The 25,738-nt window shown below is 40.0% G+C and overlaps 3 protein-coding genes and 1 long non-coding RNA gene across 7 annotated transcripts in view; 3 read left to right on the top strand and 1 right to left on the bottom strand.

The window, feature by feature from the left end:
* Nucleotides 1-14,578, bottom strand: part of msh3 (mutS homolog 3 (E. coli)) — a 34,487-nt gene extending 19,909 nt beyond the window's left edge. For 2 of the 4 annotated variants that reach the window (XM_069523504.1, XM_069523502.1), the window contains exons 1-16: nucleotides 14,266-14,578; nucleotides 13,720-13,813; nucleotides 13,036-13,343; nucleotides 11,949-12,191; nucleotides 11,628-11,744; nucleotides 11,224-11,341; nucleotides 10,998-11,137; nucleotides 10,178-10,344; nucleotides 6,762-6,871; nucleotides 6,112-6,226; nucleotides 5,478-5,562; nucleotides 4,345-4,454; nucleotides 2,866-2,998; nucleotides 1,139-1,326; nucleotides 377-545; nucleotides 132-196 (exon numbers count right to left, since the gene is read on the bottom strand). In XM_069523504.1, coding sequence (XP_069379605.1) covers nucleotides 132-196; nucleotides 377-545; nucleotides 1,139-1,326; nucleotides 2,866-2,998; nucleotides 4,345-4,454; nucleotides 5,478-5,562; nucleotides 6,112-6,226; nucleotides 6,762-6,871; nucleotides 10,178-10,344; nucleotides 10,998-11,137; nucleotides 11,224-11,341; nucleotides 11,628-11,744; nucleotides 11,949-12,191; nucleotides 13,036-13,343; nucleotides 13,720-13,813; nucleotides 14,266-14,403 — 2,300 coding nt within the window. In that variant the 5' untranslated portion in view covers nucleotides 14,404-14,578. Of the gene's footprint in view, nucleotides 1-131; nucleotides 197-376; nucleotides 546-1,138; nucleotides 1,327-2,865; nucleotides 2,999-4,344; nucleotides 4,455-5,477; nucleotides 5,563-6,111; nucleotides 6,227-6,761; nucleotides 6,872-10,177; nucleotides 10,345-10,997; nucleotides 11,138-11,223; nucleotides 11,342-11,627; nucleotides 11,745-11,948; nucleotides 12,192-13,035; nucleotides 13,344-13,719; nucleotides 13,817-14,265 lie in introns of all 4 variants that reach the window. The other 2 variants (XM_069523501.1, XM_069523503.1) reach the window with 2 other exon arrangements.
* A 1,533-nt stretch (nucleotides 14,579-16,111) lies between these two features.
* LOC109636967 (lymphocyte antigen 6S-like) lies at nucleotides 16,112-18,427 on the top strand. Its single transcript, XM_020099034.2, has 3 exons — nucleotides 16,112-16,497; nucleotides 17,008-17,115; nucleotides 17,957-18,427. The coding sequence occupies exons 1-3, from the start codon at nucleotides 16,452-16,454 to the stop codon at nucleotides 18,109-18,111; spliced, it is 309 nt and encodes a 102-aa protein (XP_019954593.2). The 5' UTR covers nucleotides 16,112-16,451; the 3' UTR covers nucleotides 18,112-18,427.
* Nucleotides 18,428-19,264: 837 nt separating this feature from the next.
* LOC138407465 (lymphocyte antigen 6S-like) lies at nucleotides 19,265-23,449 on the top strand. Its single transcript, XM_069523500.1, has 4 exons — nucleotides 19,265-19,366; nucleotides 19,880-21,519; nucleotides 22,030-22,137; nucleotides 22,979-23,449. Exons 2-4 carry the CDS (start codon nucleotides 21,474-21,476, stop codon nucleotides 23,131-23,133), a joined length of 309 nt encoding a protein of 102 aa, XP_069379601.1. The 5' UTR covers nucleotides 19,265-19,366; nucleotides 19,880-21,473; the 3' UTR covers nucleotides 23,134-23,449.
* An 873-nt stretch (nucleotides 23,450-24,322) lies between these two features.
* LOC109636968 (uncharacterized) lies at nucleotides 24,323-24,836 on the top strand. The gene is made up of 3 exons (XR_011240863.1): nucleotides 24,323-24,456; nucleotides 24,566-24,623; nucleotides 24,757-24,836. It is a non-coding gene; the product is annotated as an uncharacterized lncRNA (long non-coding RNA).
* The last annotated feature ends 902 nt before the right edge of the window (nucleotides 24,837-25,738 follow it).

Below are 25,738 nucleotides of genomic sequence, written 5' to 3'. Positions count from 1 at the left end.
GAGAGACAGAGAGTGAGAGCGAATGAGTGTGAGTGTGTGTGCGTGTGTGAGAGACAGAGAGAGTGTGAGAGAGAGAGAGAGTTTGAATGTGTGAAAAGGTGAGTGAGAGAGTGCGTGCACTGTGAACTAACCTGCTGATTATGACCCAGTCACGTGGAACAGTAGATGCCAGCGAGTTCTTCACCTGAATCAGAAACTGAGAGCACAGGATGAAGAGGAGGAAGAAAACTTTCATGAAGACTACGGAGCAGACGGACAAAATAATATCTCTTCTGATTAAAACTGACACACACACTGAGAAGAAATCTGATCATCACAGTGAGTCAGACTTTCACCCAAATAAAGCCATCATTCTCCTACCACACACACACAGTACCTCCTGTCCAGAGACAGTAATGTAGTCGAGTGCGGGGGCCTTCAGCGTCAGTCGGATCTCTTTGCGGTGGTCTTGAATCTCATCGAGTACAGACTGGATCTGCTCCCTCCTTTCTTGTAGCACCGGGAAGCTGGACAGGTCTGAGAACAGCTCTGTCTTATTCCCCATCCTGCACAAATATAAAGTCCACATGTGAGACACTAGTTACTGGATCAAATAAATCCATTACAGAAGAATCTCTCAATCATCAGAGATGTATAATGTAAATAAATACTAAATACTTTAAACAAACCAAAGTATTTAAATGTGTATATTCTAATACAATGTCTAGTGGTACTTGCTTCTATGTCCATGTGAAAATAAAATGCACGACAAATAAATTCATAAATGTTCTACTTTTCTTAAATTGTTAGATAAAGGTGAGAATCACAGTGCAGAGTACCAGTCAATTTATTTGGCAGGACAGTCTTCCCAAATATGATGGTGTCAATATGATTGACCGTATTCTCTTACAATTACAAACCATAACTATAAATAATCATCCATAAGGTTTAGTTTGCCAGATAAAACATAGGCACTTTGTACACCAGTAATCAGTTTCTGTGTAAAACATTCCTCCCAGTCTTCTCAACGAAAACTCTCCTCTTAACTGACTATTTAGTCCAAGAGTGTTTTTGTATATGACACTTTTGTATTCTTCCATTTTGTATCACCGCTCATGTAAAATCCTCACATCTCCTTTTCAAGCTGCCAGATACTCACTGGGCTGCACTCTTGTTGAGCACCTTGAGGAAGCTGTGGGCTGGAGCCAGCAGGTTGGGAATGTCCAACAAGAGGCTTTGGAGCAGCTTGGACCTGATCTGTGCCTCGATAGCTGGGACCAAAGCCTGGAGTTCAAGCCCTATGCGACAGAGACTGCTAGTAATGACGTAAAACTCCTGCGTGGAAGACTGAGAACACACACAACCAGAAACACACACACACACACACACACACACACAGAGAGACATGCACAATCATTGGAGCATTAGTGGTACAGCAGGCAGTCATTCTGACATCGTATCCGCCAGTAAAGGAAGCTGCGCCTGATCAGATTGTAATGGTGATTTATGAAACACAAATAAGAAACGTGTGTGTGTGAGAGAGAGAGAATGTCTGTGCTTTATTTCTTTAAAGCAGAGAGATTAGATCACTAAATCTCTTCTGCTCTGGGTATGGCAGCCAAGCTTAAAGCACGACCACCGACTGCAGCCAACGCAGTCAGTCACCAACTCCACCCACGCACCCACCCACCCAAAAAATTTAATATCACAGCTGCCTCACTGCATTGTGTGCGACAGAATATCAGTGAGATGTGAGGATTTGTTAAGTCACTGATCTCATCCTCTTTTCTTTATTTATCAAATCAGGTGACTGACTCTGCCACTATCAAACTATTTGATGTTATATAAATGTCTTTCAGTAACTGATGATGTTCGACCATAAAGGAAATAGGGCTGTATCATGTGATATATCTAAAAATCAATGTTGTGGCTTTAAAAATAAAACTGGTGATCAAAATCAAATTAATGATGAATCAATACTCTGTGTTTCCATCTCTGAAGTGATATTATAGAGTATATTGACTTCATATAGCCATCGGCAATGTCACAGTGCAGCTCCATGTCATGAAAGGTTAATGAGAGTCACACTGACAATGGTCTGCAGTGGTATTAATCACAGGCTGCAGTTTTAATGGTCCCTCATGTCAGCAGCCCCCTTGTTGCTCTTTTATGAACCCAAACAGACACTGACTGGAAACCATAACCGTGCCCTCCCTCCCATTATGTCAATGGAGCAATAGAGGCCACAGGCCATTACACACAGACCCATTTATCTACAGATGGGCAAAGTGACAATTAAGGTGTGTGTATATGTTCTCAGTGACATTTGATTATTTTCTTTAAACTAAATATGAAGGAGTCGGTAATGTGAGCACGGAACAAGACGTCGAGCTCATATTAGAGTTCCTCTCTCATTTCAGTACAATACGCACGCACACACACACACACACACACACACAGATGAAGCTTTCTGACATTTCAAAGATGGGTCCGATGGGAAATGAGATTGTGTCAGACAATCAGGTAAGTGCCACTGAGGCGACCGCTCCCTGTTGTTAATCAAGAGGCATGAGTGCGAGGGAGAGCAAGAGAAAGAGAGAAAATGGGTGAGGGAAAGGAAATTTTCTTCTTCTGATTTTGGCCATTGTTTCCAGGATTTCACCAACTACTCTGCCCACAGATGTCAGCTTAAGACAATGAGTAAAATGAAGATCCAACTAATATAAGAGTGCACAACGTTTCCCATTGATAGACTGTGCTGGCCACCATTTTCTAATTTCTCATGCATGTGAGACTGAACAGTGTTTGTGTTCAGGTGCTACCGCCGCTAACCGAATCAATTCTGTGTGAAACATCAGCAGGGGTCGAAGTTTCATCCCTTTTTACCTTTTTGTGGTAAATGCTGCAGATGCCCCTCTCCAGGTCGGGCAAGTGTGACAGAAGGGATCTGGTGGAAGTTAAGGGGAGAGAGTCCGACCCCAACATCTCCTGCACGGCATCCAGACGCTCTGAGATGGATCTATCGGTTCATGGAAGAAAGAGGAGGGAGGGAAAGAAACGTGGGGCAGAAATTAGGAGGACAAAGAGTGAAAGAAATTAAAATGTGCCATTCCCATCATCAGGGCAGGAAATAAAACATTTGAAAGGCTGAATCAGAGGCACCTCTTTTCCAAGAAAGGTGTTTTGTGTTGCCAAAACACAACTGATTAACTTTTATGGATGGATGTGGATATTAAATTTTTAATAAACATTGAACAGTTTTACAGTACATTTTACAAAGGATCATAAAAACACAATGAAAAAACGGTTACAGCTTTTTAAAAAGCTGTCTTGATTTCTCAATTACAGGTAACCACCAAGAAAAAGTGCTAAAGCCACAGAATACAGAACTTTTCTATGAGCATAAACATCCAGACAAAAAATGGACTGCAAAAGCAGATGAAGACAAGCTTAGTGACGTAATAAATGCACCTCGTTCTTACACTCCATCATGAATGTAGTGTATAATTTGTGTGTGTGCACATGTGCATGAGTGTGCGTGTCATGTGTTTCTGAGCTGTGTGTGTGTGTGTGTGTGTGTGTGTGTGTGTGTGTGTGTGTGTGTGTGTGTGTGTGTGTGTGTGGCTGTGGTGTAATCTGGGTTTTATTGATGCTGAAATATCTGTTTAATCTGAGAGCAGTGCCCAATCCACAGCTATAATCCATGCACAGGGGAGGAGAGGGAGGACAACTCACACACAAACCCACGGAAAGTAAATACTCACACAGAGAAAACATAGATGACACTAAAATTACAATGCAGAGAAGAGAGGAGAACGAGAACAGCAGCATTATAACTGAGTGGTTGTTTGTAGCAGAAGTGCTGTGAGTCAGTTTTGACTTCTGATGTGTGTTCTCACCCTGCAGTGTTTTTGAAAGAGGAGCAGCTGCTCCTCCGAGAGACAATTATGCAAGTGTTCACTTTATGGGTGTTTTCTTGCATCCGCTCTAACACGGCTCACATGGAGTTAATGCAGCTTTGGAGAATTTCATTAAAAGTACTAGACACAAAAAAAATAAATGGGATGTGGAGATATTCTTTAATAACAGTCGGGTGACTTGTGATGCTCATTTAGGCACGTATGGAAGAAGAAACTAATGCAATCGTTTATTCTTCAAAACAGCAGTGATAAAAAAACATATTTTAATTAGAAGAATGTAAAAATAATTGTGCCTTAGGCTTCTTATTTTTATATTTCTGGTCCTAACACTGGATTTATTCACACATGTAAACTGATTAACAGTGTATAAATGTGCACTTGTGATTCGGACAAACATGAAGTGTTAAAAAGCATTTTAAAACAGCTTTGTTGATTAATAACTCACTGCGGGTCTGTGAGGGGCTGGCTCACCCACTTCCTCATCAGTCTCCTCCCAAACCGGGTGCACGTGTGGTCCAACACCCACAACAGGCTGCCCCTCACACCACCATCTGTCTGTCGTTTCAAGATAAGAACTGATTATACAAATCACAGTAATACACACATGCAATGAATCACATGCAATGAATCACATGCAGTAATACACACATGCAGCTTGAATTTAATGCACAAGTAGTGTATCAATGAATCAATCTTTATTTATTTATATGCATCTTTCATGTAGGTAAGTGCAGTTCAAAGTGCTTCACAGATGATCGACAACATAATAATAAGACAGATATAAAAAAATCTTAAGAACAAGAGCAAAGAAAAACACAAATTAAAAACAATTTGAGACTTATGCAGTCAAATTATTTATTAAATTAGTAAAAATATAAATAAATAGAAAAATACAAAACAAAATATTAGCGCTGACCACTTCTGATCACTATTAACATCTGATATTAGTAATGGAAGTGGTGAGCAGGTTATGGAAGCCACAAGCAGTCAGAGGAGAACGCATGAACTGGGCTTGAACTCCAAGAGTCATGAGTGTGTGTGTGTGTGTGTGTGTGTGTGTGTGTGTGTGTGTGTGTGTGTCTGACATGCTTACATCCTACACAGCACACACACACACACACACACACACACACACACACACACACACACACACACACACCACAGCAGAGTCGTGCTGAACTTTTGAGCCGTTACCCACAGAAGCCTGAAGAGTCACTGAACATTTTCTTTCAATTTATTTCATGCATTCATTTTTTTACGCTCCACTGTACAACTAAGACTGTAACATGATTTCTCCAGTGACTTGGTCTCAGTAACTGTATAAAATAGACTAGTAGCAAGTTAAACACTGAGATATTGAGTCAACTACCTGACAGGTTGTTTATGGCGACAGGTAACATCACCTCCTTTCACAGACACAAGATTTTAGATTCGGTTCAAATGATAATTGTGAATAAAATTTAATTTCCTCCACAAGGCCGAAGACACGGTGCATGTGTCTTTTTATTATTAGCATATGTAGATAGAGGGTTATATATTATGGTGCAGTGTAAACAGCCAGGTGAGATGTGCGTTCACCTGATTGCTGAGGATTTCCAGGTTCCTGAGGGTGGTGGCACTGAGGGTCATTCCCTGTGACTGGCATGACAGACGCTGGAAGGAGCTGTTCAGAGCACACAGATTATTACAATACAACTGCACAATGTGAAAAGCATCATTTTACTAAAATTATTCCACATTCTGTCTTCAACTTGAATCAAACCGATTCTGTGACAGAAAAAAGGATTTTCAGCTTCTTAAAATGCTGGTGTTCACTTTGATTGTTGTAAATGGATTAAAATAAATTGATAGAAGTTACACTTTCACTCTAGAATAACCCTGTGAGGTGCACAATGGTTCAAGCCACACTTCAGTGTCTGTCAGTGTGTCATCATCAGAAAGATTTTCTTTTGCACTTTCATCCTGCAGAGAAGATCAACTACTCTGCTGACGAATAAGTGACATCAGAGGTTTTATCCACACTTCTATGTGACTCTGGAGAATGTCATTCAAGATATTAATTCAAATATCATGAACAGGAAAATGAGAAGGGCTTTTTTTTTTTTTTTTTTTTTTTTTTTTTTTTAAATGGCACATAACGCTAAGCAGTAGTGAGTGTGTGAGTGTGTGTGTGTGTGTGCGTGTGTGCGTGCGTGCGTGCGTGCGTGTTTACCTTTCACTCCTAAAAACTCTCTCTAAGTTGAATTCCTGGAGATACTGTATGAGTGGTCCCAGACAGCAGATCACTGGAGGCTCCATGGATGCTACACTTGACAGACACCTAGAGGCTGTGAGACAAAACACATCCGTGTACGCGTCACATCTTCATGGACCACACACAAAAACACATCCACGAGTCACAAGCCCCCTCCTCAGACATGTCCAGTGTGCTAGTTTGAGACCGTTTCTGGAGTTTGTCTTTCACACACAAGGGGTTGTCAACGTTCACAACAACAGGAAAATCTCCAGAACATATATGCGAGGGGCAGTGTCTGAATATGACGTATAAATCCCACTGCAGAAACCACGGGGGTTTTGTTCACAGCCCATCGAAGATGGTGGGAGAAGAAAATACCAACTCAGCCGAAATGTCTATTTTTGCATTGACAACAATAAATCAAACACATGGACGTTTCTGTAAAATCAATGAATATACAGGGAAGCGGTAAAGTGTCAAAGAGAGAATGTCTGGAGCAACCCACTCGGACGTTTGCGTTCTCACTTCCCATCAGGAAAATTTACAGAGTGTGTCTTGACTTCTGTGCATGTCTGAAAGTATATAGAGTAACAGATGGAAAAGAAAAGAGGCAAACACACACACACCTTTGTTCTCAGTGTGGTAGTAGAAGTCTGTGACTGTGTTCATCGCAGACGGGAACTCGAACTGAGCGCGGTCTCTCTTCTCGACTCTCACTCGGTCATCAGCCTGGGCACTGGAGAGGAGAGCAGCACGACACCATTGATTGCAGAGGTCAGTGTCACTTGTGACTAATATATAATAATACCTCATCATTTTTTACTCCGTCAGAAGAATTAATCACAGCAGTACTTCATGCTCCTGCCGTGCTTTTGTTCAACTCATCAGATACACACACATACTAACAATAATAACTTTATTTATATAGCACTAATCTAAACAAGGTTACAAAGTGCGTCACGTTATAAATGGTACTGTGGCTAAAGAGAAATCGGGCTACTGGCGTGTGGCAGTAGTTTGAAAGTCATGCAAACCTCAGTCACACACCCAGACACACACAGTTCCTCTGCATCTCCCCACAGCTCCATCAAATCTCCCCATTGTTCCATTCACTCTCGAGGCATTGCTGCTTTCAAGGACTCTGCCGCTTTGTCTGCGCTGTTGTTGCCAGGGCAACCGAGGCGAGCACGTGGCTATGGACAGTGTTGAAGCATTTTCTGTCTTCCGTTTCCTAACACACACACACACACACACACACACACACACACACACACACACACACACACACACACACACACACACACACACACACACACACACACACACACACCATCTTCAGCCACTTGTCGGATCGGAAATAAAGATTGTGTGATCAATAGACCACATATTGTGCCAGCTTGCAGTGCAACTACAACCATTAATCATTTAACCCGTTAACTCAACCATATTATGAGGTTTACAAGAACATTGACGATTGCTGGTATCGATCGAGGGACAGAGGGATGCAGCGTGTAGCGTTTCTACACTCTGACAGGAAGCAGCGTTTATGAAGCTGGGTTTATGAAGTGTCAGGCCGAGGTTTTCCAGGAAACTACAACGATAGATGCTGATTCAACGGCTGACCAGAGGTTTCAGTTCTGCCCAGAAGGCCAGTTGAAAAATGTATCTGACCATCAGCAGGATTACTCAAAATTTACAGAACGAATTTCCAGGATATTTTGTGGAGGGTTGCAGAAGGACTCAAGGAAGAACCCGGATAAACTGGCAGATTCTTATTTTCTCTTGCCTTGCTGGAAGTATCACTGATCACCCTTCTAGAATGTGAATAAATTCTGGATCCGCAACTACATTTAAGAGGTTCCTCCTAGGGCTATCGTGTCTCCTGTCCTTGAAAATCGGCTGAGAAGTTTTTGCGTAATCCTGATAATGAAACATAACCTACTTGACAGAGCATTATGCAGCTGAGGCTGATGGGAGTTTATTCATTTTGCAGGTTCATGCAGGTCATAATTCAGACAATTGGACAAATTAAAAATGTAATTTCAAGGATGGCACTTGAGAAAACACTGAAGCAAGGAACAAAGTGCTTAGAATTCTGCCACTGGGAACCATTGATTTGTAGTTCTTATATGTATTATATATTATATAAATGTTTACCCATGAAAAGTGAACTCATCAAAGGATCCATTTTTGGGAACCATGAATGTCTGTATTTTTTATATAAATGCACAAAGTAAAATCATGGATGTTACAGAGACCCTCAAATACCATTTTCAATACTCTGAGTCATCTCTTGTGTGTCTTCAACACTGTGATGGTCATTCACAAGTAAAAATGGCAAAAGGTTTATATCAAAGGTCGGTGTGCACAACAGATTAAGGCTCTTTGTGAAGTTATTACTTCTGGTGTGTGTGTGGGGGGATTCATCCTGATGCATGACTGATGTACTCAGGAACTTTCAGGGTTCCATTCACTGACTTAAAACCTTTGGAAACGCCACAAAGCGAGAACATCTGTGTCGAGCTTTTCAGTCACTGTGATCCCCTTCATTGCTCTGATCCTGACACCAGGCTGAGGATGAGTAAAGCAACACTTCACCAAGCGACCAGCAACCTCCCAGGGACTCATTACCAAGGACACACGTACAGAGCACCCTGTTGCCTGGGGGCCCGTCTCATCAGACCACCTCAGAGACACGGAGGCTGTCGAGTTAACGTCAGCAACCACAAAAATAACGTCACCTCTTTAAGTCAGTGTAACGTTTGTTAGAGTCAAAGCCGATACTCATCAGCACTTCTTCATTCTCCCTCTGATGAATCAAGATGAGGAAAAAAAACGAATCACCTTGAAAATTGTCCTGGGAGGAGGACATTGGTAGTGATCTGTAAATGGCCGCACTTAGCCGAGCATTGTGTGTGTGTGAATGGAAATGTGATAAATCTTCTGTCTGAGCTGAACAGACAAAGCTGCCTTTGTATGATACAGGCCATGTAACAGATAAGATTCTTGTCTCTGATAGAACAACTTTAGAGAACAGGGCTGTTCACGCAATATAATTGGACTGGCCTTTGCAGGCCCATCTCCACTATAATCACAAAACACGACGGCTGAAAAAAAAAAAGGAGGAGGGGCAGAGACAAAGAAAAAGAGGAATGAATACAAATCACCTCAAATTTCCAGAATTAAATCCAGACTGAGATAGAAAATCAAAGAAAATTGCCACTTTAATTATTATATGCACCATCGAGGAGAGAACGCGGCAGACATCCGTCCTGTTTATCCAACCTTCCCCTCCTAATCTAATCCACTCCACTCCCTCGTTTCATTTTCACAGTGTAATGCAATCACACGCAGCCTCTGGAGGAACCCGTCTCCACTGGTATGAACATGGGTGCAGAGGAAAGGACGAGCGACACGGAGGACGGATGGGAGGCAACAGGTTTCTGTTACGCAGCAGTTCAGTGTTACTGTCACTGGCTGCGCTGTTTGTCCATCGATGAACAATGGACAAAATGTGCTCCTTCTGATTTTACAACAGAGACCTGGCAGAGACCGATAAATGTATTTTAGTGTTTTTACATGATGATATTGATACTATAAGTCTGAATAATCATTATTCCAACATTTCTCTCAATTGCAGCATCCACCTATATGTGATGTAAAATTAGCCAAACAGATTTATCATTGTTTAAACCTGACTTTAAAGCTGCAGATTGAAAAAACAGTAACAAACTTTATTTCTTTGACTCATGACTCTTTTAAAAAATGTAAAAAATATCTTCTTGTAAATAATGGTTTAATTATATGAGCATTAGCTGGACCCTGGTTGGACCCTGTTCATCTCTGCAGTGGTAACCAAGAAGCTGAGGGTTGTTACATGAACCTGCTTTGATTTCCTTCACATAAAACACTGTCTGTCCTGAAAGAGAAAATCTAAACACAATCCCTCTAATCTCACAAACACACAGATACTTCAGTGAGAATATACAGTCCTGTAGGAAATGACTAAATACTGCCCCTTGGTGTCCTGGCAGCAGATTACCTGGCATTGGTGATGCTGTGTAGGAGTCTGTGTGTTTGTTCGGAGAGGTCAGAGGGCACAAGGATCTCCACAGGGTTGATCTTTAAGATTCGAGCCTCCAGCTCGGAGCGAGACTGACCGTCAGGGAAACAGTCCAGTAACACGTCTCCTGTGCCGGGCTGAACTGCCTGCACACACAAACACAAGCATGAACAGGGAATAACGATACATATCCTGTGGAGAGAACCATTCTTTTTTCACTGTGGTGATCGTACACTCGGCCTGAATTTCAGGAGTAATATCATGTTTCTATGAAATAATTCCTTTACATTGCTTATAATAAAGACTCAAGTGTTTTTAAATGAAAAGACGCACTTAAAAAAAACTAAAAATGATAGAGGATTTTTTTCACTGTAGGTAACTTATTATATACATTTACTCCATATCAGGGCTAGTTAGGATACTTTTTTAATTTTGTGATTTCATTAAATATATATATAATAAAACAAATTTAAATAATCCTAAAAACCTTTTATGTATAAAATAACCAGGTGGGATTTTCTAGTTTTGGCTGTGAAATAAAAACCTAGACGTAGACTGAAATTAACAGAATCAAAAAGTGACTAAGTCAATGATTTTTCTATGTTTCAATATCATATATATATATATACATTACTGAAGTCAACTACAAGATCAAGACACAAACCCTTAATGTTTTTGACGAACAAGCTGAAAAGTCTTTACCTTTCTAATAAACACTCGATATTTGATGTAAAACTGAAAGACCTTATTAACGAGTAGCCTGAATGCAGCTCAGTAGTTCTGAACCCCTCATACTCACCACCAGCCCGACAGTGAGCTGCTTCTTCAGTTTGTCCCAGTTCTCACTGATGCACAGGAGGAAGCTGTCGGGGGGGTCCAGCAGCCCGTCCTCACAGGCCCCCTCCTCCACCTCCCCCCGTCTGCAGAGCGGGTTCACATCTTAATAACATGTCAAGGACACAGCTTCGGACAAAGAGCTGGAAAAAAGGCTGTTCTGAAGTCATATTCATATTCTGTCAGGATACCCTCTCCCACCAGAGTGGACTTTGTGTACAGAGCAGTGAGCTGACGAGTGAACAGAGCGTTCTTATTGGCTCCCAAGGCCTTCATGGCAGACGTCTCCGTCTGCTTAACCACTCCCACCTGGAAGTTAGAGACGAGGGAGCAGAAACAATGTCGCATTTAACAACTTCTAAATATTAAGTATGGTGTCACAATATACCAGTTTTGATGATACTGTAAAACTTTTTTTCTAAAACATTGATTATTGATATGTTCATCATTCAAATACAATGATATCAGCTGTTTATGACATGCTATGCTCTCCCTCTGTCTTTCTTGGAGTTCGGTCAGAAAGTTTTATTCATATATATATATATATATAATCTGAAATGATAAGTGAAACTCTGTAACATGTCACATATTCTACCTTGTGTCCGTGGGAAACCAACCGTCGGACATGGACGAAGAGTCGGTGTGTGGGGATGCTGCACGTCATGAAGTTATGATCCAGATGACAGAAAATGTTCAGCTCCTTTGCAGCAATCTGTGTGCGCACGCACGCATGCACGCACACACACACACACACACACACACACACACACACACACACGCACACACGTATTACAGACAGAGGACACAGTTAGAAGTCAGCAATTACAATATAATATCATTATGAAATTACTTTTACACGGTAATATATTTTAAATCCATTCTGTCAGTTTCCTTCTTGAAAGGTTAAACTCCTCACCTCTGCGTCCTCTCCAAAGAACCTGTACTTGTAACCACACTCCACAGCCAACAAGGCGTCCTTATGTTGCTCCTTCAGCTCCGTGACCTGCTGCTCCAGCGGAGTGTAGGCGCTTTTTGAGCACCTGGAGGGGGCGCTAGAGTGTGATGGCGGACTTAGGTCTGCACCCTTTCCTTCTCTTCCTCCTCTTCCTCCTCCTCTTCCTCCTCTTCCTGGATTTGTAAACTGAGAGAGGAGGGCACCCTGCAATAGCATTTCAAAATCAATAGTCAGCAATACACAAACGTTTTTAACAGAGATTCCTGGAATTATTTGTTACAGTGTCACAGTAAATAAATTTAAGATTCCTATTTTTGGTCCCACACCCAGCATGCAACATGGCAAACCGGGGAGCAATTGGGGGGTTCGGTGCCTTGCTCAAGGGCACCTCGGTGCCCAGGAGGTGAACTAGCCCCTCTCCAACTTCTGACCATGTTCGACTTGAACCGGCCACCCTCCAGTTCCCAAGCCAAGTCGCTATGGACTGCGCTACTCAAGAAAACTCAACCAATCAATTGGACCAAGATGATGAATCAGGTTTTATTGTTATATTTATTGTTATTTATTATTTCTATTATAATATTTGAGACTTAAAGCAACAGTATGTGACTTTTACTGAGCCGTCGCTCCCTCTGCAGCCATGTGTTTGTCATTCTGTTGAGCTTTGTGTATAAGAGATAAAGTGGTTTTCATGTAGAGGAAAAACTAACTGAGCTCACTGGACTGAACAGTGAATATTACCCATGATGCCCGGCTTCCTGAACCAGAAGAGCAGCAGCTGCTCGTGTTGCTTTAAGAACACAGCGAACGCCAGTTAACACACGATCACACTGTGTTTGTTTGTGTCACAACTCAGCTTCATCAGTTAACACTTTATCATTACATCAATATTGGGATATTGGCCTCCTATGGTGCTGCCTTGCTCATGGACCAAGAGTAGCATCACCTTTGTAGCACATGCTTTCCATCATGGACTCCAACCTTCATCCTTCTGTCAACCTGATGCTCAAAGCTGATATGATACGATGCAGTCAAATTTGATCAATACCTGTTTTGCTGCAGCCAGCCCTGAGCTCCCCTCCCGTCTATCCTCTTCATCCCCCTCTTCATCCTCCGCTCCGTCCTCACGCTCCTCCTCCGTGTTTAGAAGTGTGTGTTTACTGCTGTGCGGATGCTGCACGTCCACATGAGGCCTGACGCTGCTTCCTTGATCACAGATTTTACTGCCAGCACTGTCAGTCTTCTCTTCCTCCCTCTGAGTGTCACTGGGCTCAGTCACCCAGGTGAAGCCTTTCAGCTTCTCCAGGGTGGAGGAGCAGAGGCCGCCTGCTCCTCGACTCTGTGTTAGCTTCGTCCCTGAAGAGAAGAGAGAGAGTCTTACACATCATTTTCATGTGGTTGCACTTCCTCTGTAGTTTGTCAGAGTAACATTGTTTCTTAAACTAAAGCTCCACAAGTTTTAGGGAAACTTTACCAGAAGGATTAAACAATAATGTTTGTTGTTTGGACGTGAGCGCTGAGAAGCAATGGGTAGATTTGCGGTAACATACTAATACGTTCTTGTATTAGTATATGGAACACAGCTGGGTGTCTCTGGATGTGAGCCGCATGCAAACCCCACACAGAGAGGCCCAGGTCGTAGATCTTCTGTGGGGTTGGACCAGTCGTCCAGCTGCAGTCTGGCCCCAGTCAAAGATGCTGCTGTCTTCACGTTAGAGATGCACCTCCTCACCTTTCTCACAGGGTGCAGGCTCCTCCTGCTGATCATGTGGAGAAAGCTTGGCCCGTTTCCTTGGCAAACCAAAGTCTTCATCAGAAGAGAGTTTCTGCTGCAGGACGAGAGCAGCTGAGGTTAAACGTCTGATCTGAGCGTGTGTGAGGAGCCTTTTCACTTCAGACCTTCAGAAGCTGGTCCTCACTGTGAGTCTGTTTGAGTATTAACTCTGTTATGAAACACTTTTGGGTTGGATTAGGTTTAGGTAAGGAGCTCAGGAGTGTGTGTGAGAGTGTGTGTGGGGACTTATATCTGTTAACAAAGTCTGATCTTCCTAATAGGGACAAAGAGAAACTCCACAGGTTATAATTCATTACATTATAAGTAGAAGACATGTTTCCAGGTTAAGATTAGACAAGTAGTTACTGAGGTTAAGGTTAAAATAAGTCACCAGCAAATCTGTGTGTGTGTGTGTGTGTGTGTGTGTGTGTGTGTGTGTGTGTGTGTGTGTGTGTGTGTGTGTGTGTGTGTGTGTGTGTGTGTGTGTGTGTGTGTACAGCTCACCTTGCCTCTTGACAGCTGTGGACTGTGGTTCGTGTGTTCGATTCCTGTGTGTGTGTTGGAGCTGCGGCTGCCCGGGGCTGTGAAGTATCTGCTGATGGAAGCAGAGCTGCAGGATTTCTTCTTCACTGACTTAGGCATCTTTTCTATCGCTTCTCTCAAACTGTGCAGGTTAGACTTCTCTGTGACTCACACACACACACACACACACAGCTAAACACACACACACAGACACACACTCACACACGTCTCACTGCAGCCACTTTTCAAAACACAGCGGCGCATGTACTGAGGTCACACTGGCGCGTAAATGACGCAGCCAACGTCAAATCCCCATGAGTCTCCTCTGATAGAACAATCTGCAGTTTCCGGTTGGGACTTTCGAAATAAAAATCTTATGCTGGACCTTGTTTCCCTAATCTTTCCTTGTCTGGTTATAGACGAAGTAAAGAAATAGACAATTCAAAGTTTGCACAAAAAAACATACACAGATAAATCAGGTAAGTATTGATAGAACATGTAGAAACGGATTTACAGAACAGAAATATTAAACAGAAGACTAAATCAATAATCATAATATTCATATTGATAATAACTTTATTCATAGGATAGTAGCAATAAAAAGTTAAATAAAGAAAATAAAAACATAGAAAATAGAAAAGCAGGGATGAATATATAAGGATAGAGGACTTATATTAATGTCTTAATACAGACATGCATGGAAGAAACAACAAACAGTAACAATAATCATTTTAAAAAAAATTAACATAATAATAATAGTATTCCAAAGACAAATAGAGAAGCAGGGATGCAAATATAAGGAAAGAAGATTAGTAAATGGTTTCAGGGAAAACATTTCTTTTTGTTGTGTAGGAAATGTAATGATTTTAATATTGATTCAAGGACATTTTATGAAGACAGAAATTCATGTACAGAATGATAAATTTAGCAGATATTCAAGGGCGCCCTCTTCTGGCTTTACATGGTAACAGACAACCTCTTTCAGGTTAATGTTAGTTATGAAAGTCAATGTCAATGTCAGTTTTATTTTTATAGCACATTTAAAACAACTTGGTCGACCAAAGTGATACACAAAGTATTCGGTACAACAAGAAGACAGCAACACGCACTACATCAGAATATCAGTAGTAAAAATAAAATAAGATGATAGAAAGTAGAGTAATTTAAATTTTTACACAATTACACAATGAAAATAAACAATAAAAAGTTGTTTCTATATTATGTTAACAGTTGTTATAAGAGGAATCCATGTACCATGTAATTGCTTAATCTTGTCATACTTTCGTTTTTAAATTGACCTCATGACTTCCTGTCTTTGTAAGTGTCAAAGCATTTAGTTTTGAGAAAAGCATCTCTGAACATGTAGTGCACCATTTAAAAAAAAACTCCTCTAACACGAAAAAGAAGAAGAAAAGAGTCATTGTTTAATGAATATTTGTAATAATTTGTATTCAATTAATTACTACAAAAAATCTACATGCAATAATTCCAGAGTTACTCATTAAAAAAACATCTCACAAAACTTTTACCCCTCAGAGGTTTTTGTTTCACTCTTTACTGAAAAAACACCCACTCATGTACATGTTTTGTCAGATTTTATTAAACAGAGATTAACTTCATATATTTTTATTGTAAAAACCCCAAGATTTATTTCGCTGCAAATTTGATGGGACTGGATTTTGATATTTAAAGATTTTTTTTAAATGAAAACCAAAACAAGTAAAAGAGTTCAGTGAACAGTGAATTGGACAAGCTAGAAGTCACAGTCACACTGAATAATAATAACACATTTAACAACGTCGCCTTCAAACCTCACTTTCTTGACCATACCATTAAACAAGCTGAGCGAGTCACGAGTCCTCTCTGTTTCTGCTTCTTATTTCTAGCAGGAAGTGAAAGTGGCTTTCCTGTTATCACCATTCTCACAAAATTCATTCTTTTTTTTCTCAAATTCTCAAGTTTCAGTATCTACAAAGTGTTAATCATGGTTGTCTGGGGGATAATGATGTCACTTTAGAGCTGCCCTTATTCAGGTCCCTTTGCAGGAGGCTTTGTGAGGAAATGCAAATCTCTTATTTCCTGGTGGAGACAGGACCGAAACGTTGAGCTGAAAGACGAAAGACTTCCACACAGTTTCAAACAACAATCTGTCTCTCTTTACATTCACGATGCAGCTGTTTGGAGCACTGGTCCTGTTTATGACTCTATCCACAGGTAAGAGCTGAGGTAAACTTATGTATTTGACATTTTAACTCAAAGACATGTGTTGATGTTTAAAGGATGTCGTTAAAGTTCAACAGAGACGGACAAATTACCCATACAGACGATGAGGTTGGACCTTTTTTTATTTAAAAGCAGTGATTTAGAACTCACTGACTCATTCTTATTTCCCAGTCTTATGAGAACTATTAAGCAAAGATATTATTCCTTATTTACCTTTAATTAAAAAGAAATGTCGACGATATAATGTTTATTTGTTCTATTGTGACAGAGTTAGGTACTCTAACTCTGTCACAATATAAACTTAATACTTAAGACAGCATTTGAAAGCACTCACACTGAAGTTTTGTTTCCTTTCTACCCTTCAGTGCATGGGCACTCAGATGTCTTCACTTTCACATTCTCTTACTAAAAAATGCATAACATCAACAACTGAAGAGAAACTCTGTGACCACTGTGGAGCAAACACTGATCAGACTGTGATTGTTTGTTCTGTCTCTGCAGCATGCGGACTAAGATGCTACACCTGCACAGCCACCAAGCCTAAATCCTGCACAGACACCAAAGCTTGTCCCGTCATCTTCAACCGCTGTTTCTCTCTAAAAGTAGACAGTGAGTTGTTCTGTCACAACAGAAGTTTCTGCAGCCAGAAGTGTGAACTCCAAACACACAGCAAAGTCAAACTTTATCTTGATGGAATTTGTGTTGTCTGCTCTAGACCAGAAAATATTGAAAAGAAACAGTTCCCACAAAGAGGAATCTTGAGCGAATGTGGAGAGAAAATAGGAAGAAACCTTTGGTAGGACCAGATTGCCATCTGCCTCGACCGGGTGGGGTGCTCAGTGCATGATGGGAGTTCCTGTAGCAGTCTGGACCTAAAACAATATAATTAAGAAATGGTTCAGGGTCCATCTGATCCAGCACTAACTGTAAACTTAATCCAAAAGGAACATTGAAGTCTAGACTTAAATGTACAGATGAGCTCTGTCTCAATTCATGGGCTGAATCCTTCGGAGGTTGTGATCTAACTAGCCCACGAAGACCACCTCCTTCGTGGGCCACGTAGAAGGAGAAGGCCGAACTGAAATGAGGCAGTCTGGTCTACAGAGGCTTTGATCGGCATCACAGGCTGAACTTGGTCACAAGCAGAAAGATTTAATGCCCCTTGGTGTAAATGCCCCACATGTGAACCATCAGCTGTTTGGTTGAGCGTGATACTCGATCATCGGATGTTGGATGTCTCGTCACTTGCAGGCGCCATTACCTCGTTGAAAAAACATTCGTCGCTGAAGCACAATGAATCCTGGGATAGGTTGGGCCAGGAAGGATTCACCTGTTGAAGCCTTTGTTTCTCGGGGATGGAAGGACGCATTTGGGACTGTGTAGATCTTCATGTTTGAACTTCATATGTGGCTGTACTAAATGTCAGATTTTTTCCCATCATGTCTTGCAGAATACAACATTGTTACCAAGGGCTGCCAAACCAGTATGGTATGTGGAGGTGCCATGGATTGCTGTAAGGGGGACTTGTGTAACAGCGCCGCACTGATTGCTCCCAGCGTCATTCTCCTGCTGGTGCCCTCCGCCATCATCACGCTGTTCCTCTGAAGCTCCGGCTGAGATTATGTTGTGGTTTCTATGCTTCTCTTTTTCTCACTCAGTGTGAACCTTTCAAAAATCTATTCATTCCAATATTGAAAAGCTTTGAATTAATCGTGTTCCCTCAAAACAAGCAATGTTCCTCAGGATGAAACTTGTATTGCTTTTTTTATTTTTACAGCAAACAACAGCTTTGTTAACGAACCCTGATTTGGAAAATAATACATATGTTTATTTGATGAACCTGATGATGAACAAACAAGCAGACATATTGTAAGAGGGTTATTGTTGTACCTATAATCAATAAAGAATATACACAAGAAAAGACACTTAAGTCCTGGTCAATTATTGCTAAAACTTATAAATAGATTTGAAAATTAAAAAGGTTTGATGTTGCTGTCTGTCTGTCTGTGGTATGTATAATTGTGAATGTGTACATGGATCTGCAGATCTGTATTTAGAATATTTAGAATAGATAAATAGATTTGAAAACGTGTGAAGAATATATCTTAAGAAATGTATTCCGATTTGAAGTACTACTTACTACTAAAATGATGGCCCCATACATCTGACTTACTACAACCAGATGCTCACAAGATGGCACCAAAGACAGAACTTTATAAAACAGCACACTTACAATGGCTTTGACTACATGAAGAAAATAGGTGAAGTAATATGAATAATTGAAATTAATGAGTATTTTAGATTACAGTTGCTCAGATGTCTTCTAGGCAGACTTGAGAGAAAATAGGAAAACTACTGTGAGACTAAAAATATTTAAAAATAAAAATTCCATATCAGTTATGTGTTATAACTTTATTTGTATAAAAACAAAACGCTGAGTGGGAAATGTCGTATGTAACTTTTTTGTGTTTATTTGAAGAAAACTATTATAATATTGATACTCAGATCAATAAATTATTTTATTTAGCACAAAAGAAATGATCTGTTACAAAATATGATGCAGTATATCCTCAGCTCTTTCTAATTTATACTGTAACTGTAAACAATCCACAGAGGGTCTCTGGGATGATGAGCTCACTTTGGGCCTGAGATTATTCAGGTTTCTTGGTTGGGTTCTTTGTGGTGAAATCTAGTCTGCAAGTTCTGGACGAAGACCAAGTAGTGGGACTATAAAAAGGGAGGAGTTCACACCTCCTCTGCAGATCTCTCTCCTCACAGAATCGATTAAAAGTTCTGTTTTTCTCCCTGTTCACGATGCAGCTTTGTTCAGCTCTGATCCTGTTTATGATTCTGTCCACAGGTGAGAAGAGTGTGTGTTTATTTAACCATGCTGTGCTTCAGCTGGACTTTAAAAGCAAAGAAATGAAGGTCGGTAACAAGTAAATGTTTTTTTGAACCTGAAAAAGAGGAGTTGCAGGAGATTTAAGGACTTGATTAAAATAGATGTGCTAATATTTTTCTCTTCACATTCTTTTAGTGGAACATTTTTGGGACTGATGTTGCAGAGCACATTTGTGATTGTCTTGATTGTTTTTTTTTTTGGGGGGGGGGGGGGGGGGGGGTCCCTGGGTCCCTTTGGCCCGGGGGCCCCCAAAGTCCCTTCAAACACTCCTGCACATTGGGTGTTGGTTGGTGCAGCATTCACCACTGTGGTAGCACCGTGCAAAACTGCTCCACCTTCGCTAAAATTCTAATTGAATACTCACGTTTGCAGTTGTAGATCACACATGCTGCCATCTTGACAAGTGGATACACTGACAATGAATAAACTGTCTTGTTTTCTGGTCTTTGTCTGTTTCATCTCTTTATACAGGCTGTGCCCACAAAGGTCAGTCAGGTCAAAGTTCAGCTTACATTAACATTTGCTATGCAAGAAAGTGTTGAGTTCTGAGAGGCTGTCATCTTCCATCCAGTCGCCCTCATCATAAGCCCCGCCCCTGCAACTCTGAATGCAAACATGCCCTCATGTTGAGGTCGTTACATATTTTTGGCCAAGAAGCAAAAGTGAGTATCCACCCTCCATGTATCAGCAGTGAACACCTTCCTGTCCCGTCCTAATCAAATAGCACCACATCGCATATCTCGGTCAGAATACTGATTTGTGCCAATTATTTAAATAAAGTTGAGTTTTGGCTTCACACTTTTGTTTTCTATGAAATGTAATGATTTTAATATTGATTCAAGCACATTTTATGAAGACAGAAATTCATGTACAGAATGATAAATTTAGCAGATATTCAAGGGCGCCCTCTTCTGGCTTTACATGGTAACAGACAACCTCTTTCAGGTTTGGTCGACCAAAGTGATACACAAAGTATTCGGTACAACAAGAAGACAGCAACACGCACTACATCAGAATATCAGTAGTAAAAATAAAATAAGATGATAGAAAGTAGAGTAATTTAAATTTTTACACAATTACACAATGAAAATAAACAATAAAAAGTTGTTTCTATATTATGTTAACAGTTGTTATAAGAGGAATCCATGTACCATGTAATTGCTTAATCTTGTCATACTTTCGTTTTTAAATTGACCTCATGACTTCCTGTCTTTGTAAGTGTCAAAGCATTTAGTTTTGAGAAAAGCATCTCTGAACATGTAGTGCACCATTTAAAAAAAAACTCCTCTAACACGAAAAAGAAGAAGAAAAGAGTCATTGTTTAATGAATATTTGTAATAATTTGTATTCAATTAATTACTACAAAAAATCTACATGCAATAATTCCAGAGTTACTCATTAAAAAAACATCTCACAAAACTTTTACCCCTCAGAGGTTTTTGTTTCACTCTTTACTGAAAAAACACCCACTCATGTACATGTTTTGTCAGATTTTATTAAACAGAGATTAACTTCATATATTTTTATTGTAAAAACCCCAAGATTTATTTCGCTGCAAATTTGATGGGACTGGATTTTGATATTTAAAGATTTTTTTTAAATGAAAACCAAAACAAGTAAAAGAGTTCAGTGAACAGTGAATTGGACAAGCTAGAAGTCACAGTCACACTGAATAATAATAACACATTTAACAACGTCGCCTTCAAACCTCACTTTCTTGACCATACCATTAAACAAGCTGAGCGAGTCACGAGTCCTCTCTGTTTCTGCTTCTTATTTCTAGCAGGAAGTGAAAGTGGCTTTCCTGTTATCACCATTCTCACAAAATTCATTCTTTTTTTTCTCAAATTCTCAAGTTTCAGTATCTACAAAGTGTTAATCATGGTTGTCTGGGGGATAATGATGTCACTTTAGAGCTGCCCTTATTCAGGTCCCTTTGCAGGAGGCTTTATGAGGAAATGCAAATCTCTTATTTCCTGGTGGAGACAGGACCGAAACGTTGAGCTGAAAGACGAAAGACTTCCACACAGTTTCAAACAACAATCTGTCTCTCTTTACATTCACGATGCAGCTGTTTGGAGCACTGGTCCTGTTTATGACTCTATCCACAGGTAAGAGCTGAGGTAAACTTATGTATTTGACATTTTAACTCAAAGACATGTGTTGATGTTTAAAGGATGTCGTTAAAGTTCAACAGAGACGGACAAATTACCCATACAGACGATGAGGTTGGACCTTTTTTTATTTAAAAGCAGTGATTTAGAACTCACTGACTCATTCTTATTTCCCAGTCTTATGAGAACTATTAAGCAAAGATATTATTCCTTATTTACCTTTAATTAAAAAGAAATGTCGACAATATAATGTTTATTTGTTCTATTGTGACAGAGTTAGGTACTCTAACTCTGTCACAATATAAACTTAATACTTAAGACAGCATTTGAAAGCACTCACACTGAAGTTTTGTTTCCTTTCTACCCTTCAGTGCATGGGCACTCAGATGTCTTCACTTTCACATTCTCTTACTAAAAAATGCATAACATCAACAACTGAAGAGAAACTCTGTGACCACTGTGGAGCAAACACTGATCAGACTGTGATTGTTTGTTCTGTCTCTGCAGCATGCGGACTAAGATGCTACACCTGCACAGCCACCAAGCCTAAATCCTGCACAGACACCAAAGCTTGTCCCGTCATCTTCAACCGCTGTTTCTCTCTAAAAGTAGACGGTGAGTTGTTCTGTCACAACAGAGGTTTCTGCAGCCAGAAGTGTGAACTCCAAACACACAGCAAAGTCAAACTTTATCTTGATGGAATTTGTGTTGTCTGCTCTAGACCAGAAAATATTGAAAAGAAACAGTTTCCACAACGAGGAATCTTGAGCGAATGTGGAGAGAAAATAGGAAGAAACCTTTGGTAGGACCAGATTGCCATCTGCCTCGACCGGGTGGGGTGCTCAGTGCATGATGGGAGTTCCTGTAGCAGTCTGGACCTAAAACAACATAATTAAGAAATGGTTCAGGGTCCATCTGATCCAGCACTAAATGTAAACTTAATCCAAAAGGAACATTGAAGTCTAGACTTAAATGTACAGATGAGCTCTGTCTCAATTTAGGGGCTGAATCCTTCGGAGGTTGTGATCTAACTAGCCCACGAAGACCACCTCCTTCGTGGGCCACGTAGAAGGAGAAGGCCGAACTGAAATGAGGCAGTCTGGTCTACAGAGGCTTTGATCGGCATCACAGGCTGAACTTGGTCACAAGCAGAAATATTTAATGCCCCTTGGTGTAAATGCCCCACATGTGAACCATCAGCTGTTTGGTTGAGCGTGATACTCGATCATCGGATGTTGGATGTCTCGTCACTTGCAGGCGCCATTACCTCGTTGAAAAAACATTCGTCGCTGAAGCACAATGAATCCTGGGATAGGTTGGGCCAGGAAGGGTTCACCTGTTGAAGCCTTTGTTTCTCGGGGACGGAAGGACGCATTTGGGACTGTGTAGATCTTCATGTTTGAACTTCATATGTGGCTGTACTAAATGTCAGATTTTTTCCCATCATGTCTTGCAGAATACAACATTGTTACCAAGGGCTGCCAAACCAGTATGGTATGTGGAGGTGCCATGGATTGCTGTAAGGGGGACTTGTGTAACAGCGCCGCACTGATTGCTCCCAGCGTCATTCTCCTGCTGGTGCCCTCCGCCATCATCACGCTGTTCCTCTGAAGCTCCGGCTGAGATTATGTTGTGGTTTCTATGCTTCTCTTTTTCTCACTCAGTGTGAACCTTTCAAAAATCTATTCATTCCAATATTGAAAAGCTTTGAATTAATCGTGTTCCCTCAAAACAAGCAATGTTCCTCAGGATGAAACTTGTATTGCTTTTTTTATTTTTACAGCAAACAACAGCTTTGTTAACGAACCCTGATTTGGAAAATAATACATATGTTTATTTGATGAACCTGATGATGAACAAACAAGCAGACATATTGTAAGAGGGTTATTGTTGTACCTATAATCAATAAAGAATATACACAAGAAAAGACACTTAAGTCCTGGTCAATTATTGCTAAAACTTATAAATAGATTTGAAAATTAAAAAGGTTTGATGTTGCTGTCTGTCTGTCTGTGGTATGTATAATTGTGAATGTGTACATGGATCTGCAGATCTGTATTTAGAATATTTAGAATAGATAAATAGATTTGAAAACGTGTGAAGAATATATCTTAAGAAATGTATTCCGATTTGAAGTACTACTTACTACTAAAATGATGGCCCCATACATCTGACTTACTACAACCAGATGCTCACAAGATGGCACCAAAGACAGAACTTTATAAAACAGCACACTTACAATGGCTTTGACTACATGAAGAAAATAGGTGAAGTAATATGAATAATTGAAATTAATGAGTATTTTAGATTACAGTTGCTCAGATGTCTTCTAGGCAGACTTGAGAGAAAATAGGAAAACTACTGTGAGACTAAAAATATTTAAAAATAAAAATTCCATATCAGTTATGTGTTATAACTTTATTTGTATAAAAACAAAACGCTGAGTGGGAAATGTCGTATGTAACTTTTTTGTGTTTATTTGAAGAAAACTATTATAATATTGATACTCAGATCAATAAATTATTTTATTTAGCACAAAAGAAATGATCTGTTACAAAATATGATGCAGTATATCCTCAGCTCTTTCTAATTTATACTGTAACTGTAAACAATCCACAGAGGGTCTCTGGGATGATGAGCTCACTTTGGGCCTGAGATTATTCAGGTTTCTTGGTTGGGTTCTTTGTGGTGAAATCTAGTCTGCAAGTTCTGGACGAAGACCAAGTAGTGGGACTATAAAAAGGGAGGAGTTCACACCTCCTCTGCAGATCTCTCTCCTCACAGAATCGATTAAAAGTTCTGTTTTTCTCCCTGTTCACGATGCAGCTTTGTTCAGCTCTGATCCTGTTTATGATTCTGTCCACAGGTGAGAAGAGTGTGTGTTTATTTAACCATGCTGTGCTTCAGCTGGACTTTAAAAGCAAAGAAATGAAGGTCGGTAACAAGTAAATGTTTTTTTGAACCTGAAAAAGAGGAGTTGCAGGAGATTTAAGGATTTGATTAAAATAGATGTGCTAATATTTTTCTCTTCACATTCTTTTAGTGGAACATTTTTGGGACTGATGTTGCAGAGCACATTTGTGATTGTCTTGATGAAACCAGTATGTGTGGGAACATTAAAAAGCTATTTAAACAGATGTTGTTTATAATGTTTTGTAAATTAAAATGGCCTTAAATGAGATTATAGTATCTTAAACCTTGTGTGACAGTATTTTGTATTTCTGCTACTTCCAGCATGTGGGTTACAATGCTACACATGTGTGTCTGCTGATTATCATGCCTGCTATCGGATGACAACTTGTCCTCCAAACCTGGACCAATGTTTCTCCACCAAAGTGGAAGGTAAGATGCACAAACAAAACCTGAAGTATTCATGTGTCACTCGACTGAATGCAGGGTCTCTTGAGTTTAAACTGAAGTTCTTCAATCGTGTTTTGCAGGTTTCATGAATAAGGGTTGTCGAAAAACTACAAACTGTGTGAAACCCGTATCTTGCTGTGACACGGACTTGTGTAACGCTGCCGTGCCCACTGGTCCCAGAGCTGTCCTCCTGCTGGTGTCCTCAGCCATCTCCTCACTCTTTTTCTGATGCTCTGGAGCCTCCGCTGAGAATATTCAACTTCTTCCTTCCTTACCACGTTTTTATAACATCAGGACAACAATATATTAAACCTAAAGCTTAATTGAATGAGACTACAATATGACTGTTAATTGGTAAAATGTCTCAGGTTCTACTTTACTATTACAGCAAAAACTGGCTTTGATTTGAAACTCTACAGACATGACATATGAGCAATCATAAGATAATCAATACATTATATCATCTATATGTTGTGAGGATTGTTGAAACAGACCAGCAAGCCACAATATTTGAGACTGAGGTAAAAATAAACTGGTCCAAATATGTCAAGATTTGTCATGTTTTATTCTTTGCGGATACATTTCAAAATGCAAATTGAGAAATGTCGCTTTTATATAAATAACAACATAATACGTAATGAATCATATTTCAGGAGAGCAGTGAGTGTTATTGTTTCTGTTTGCATATACTGGCTGTAAAAGTCTAAATGCATCATGCATTGACCCCAACAGTATTTCAAATGTTTGCTATTATTTTTGTGAGTGCATTTTGTTTATAATTTGATAATAAAATAATTGTGTGAAGATTGGAGTTATGTAGTTTGGTGTCATGTGTTTTTTTTGTTTGTTTTTTTTT

Source organism: Paralichthys olivaceus, chromosome 4 (genome assembly GCF_024713975.1).
Source record: "Paralichthys olivaceus isolate ysfri-2021 chromosome 4, ASM2471397v2, whole genome shotgun sequence".
Lineage (NCBI taxonomy): Eukaryota > Metazoa > Chordata > Actinopteri > Pleuronectiformes > Paralichthyidae > Paralichthys > Paralichthys olivaceus.
Note: the sequence above shows the minus strand (reverse complement) of the source record. Positions and strands in the feature narration are given on the sequence as shown.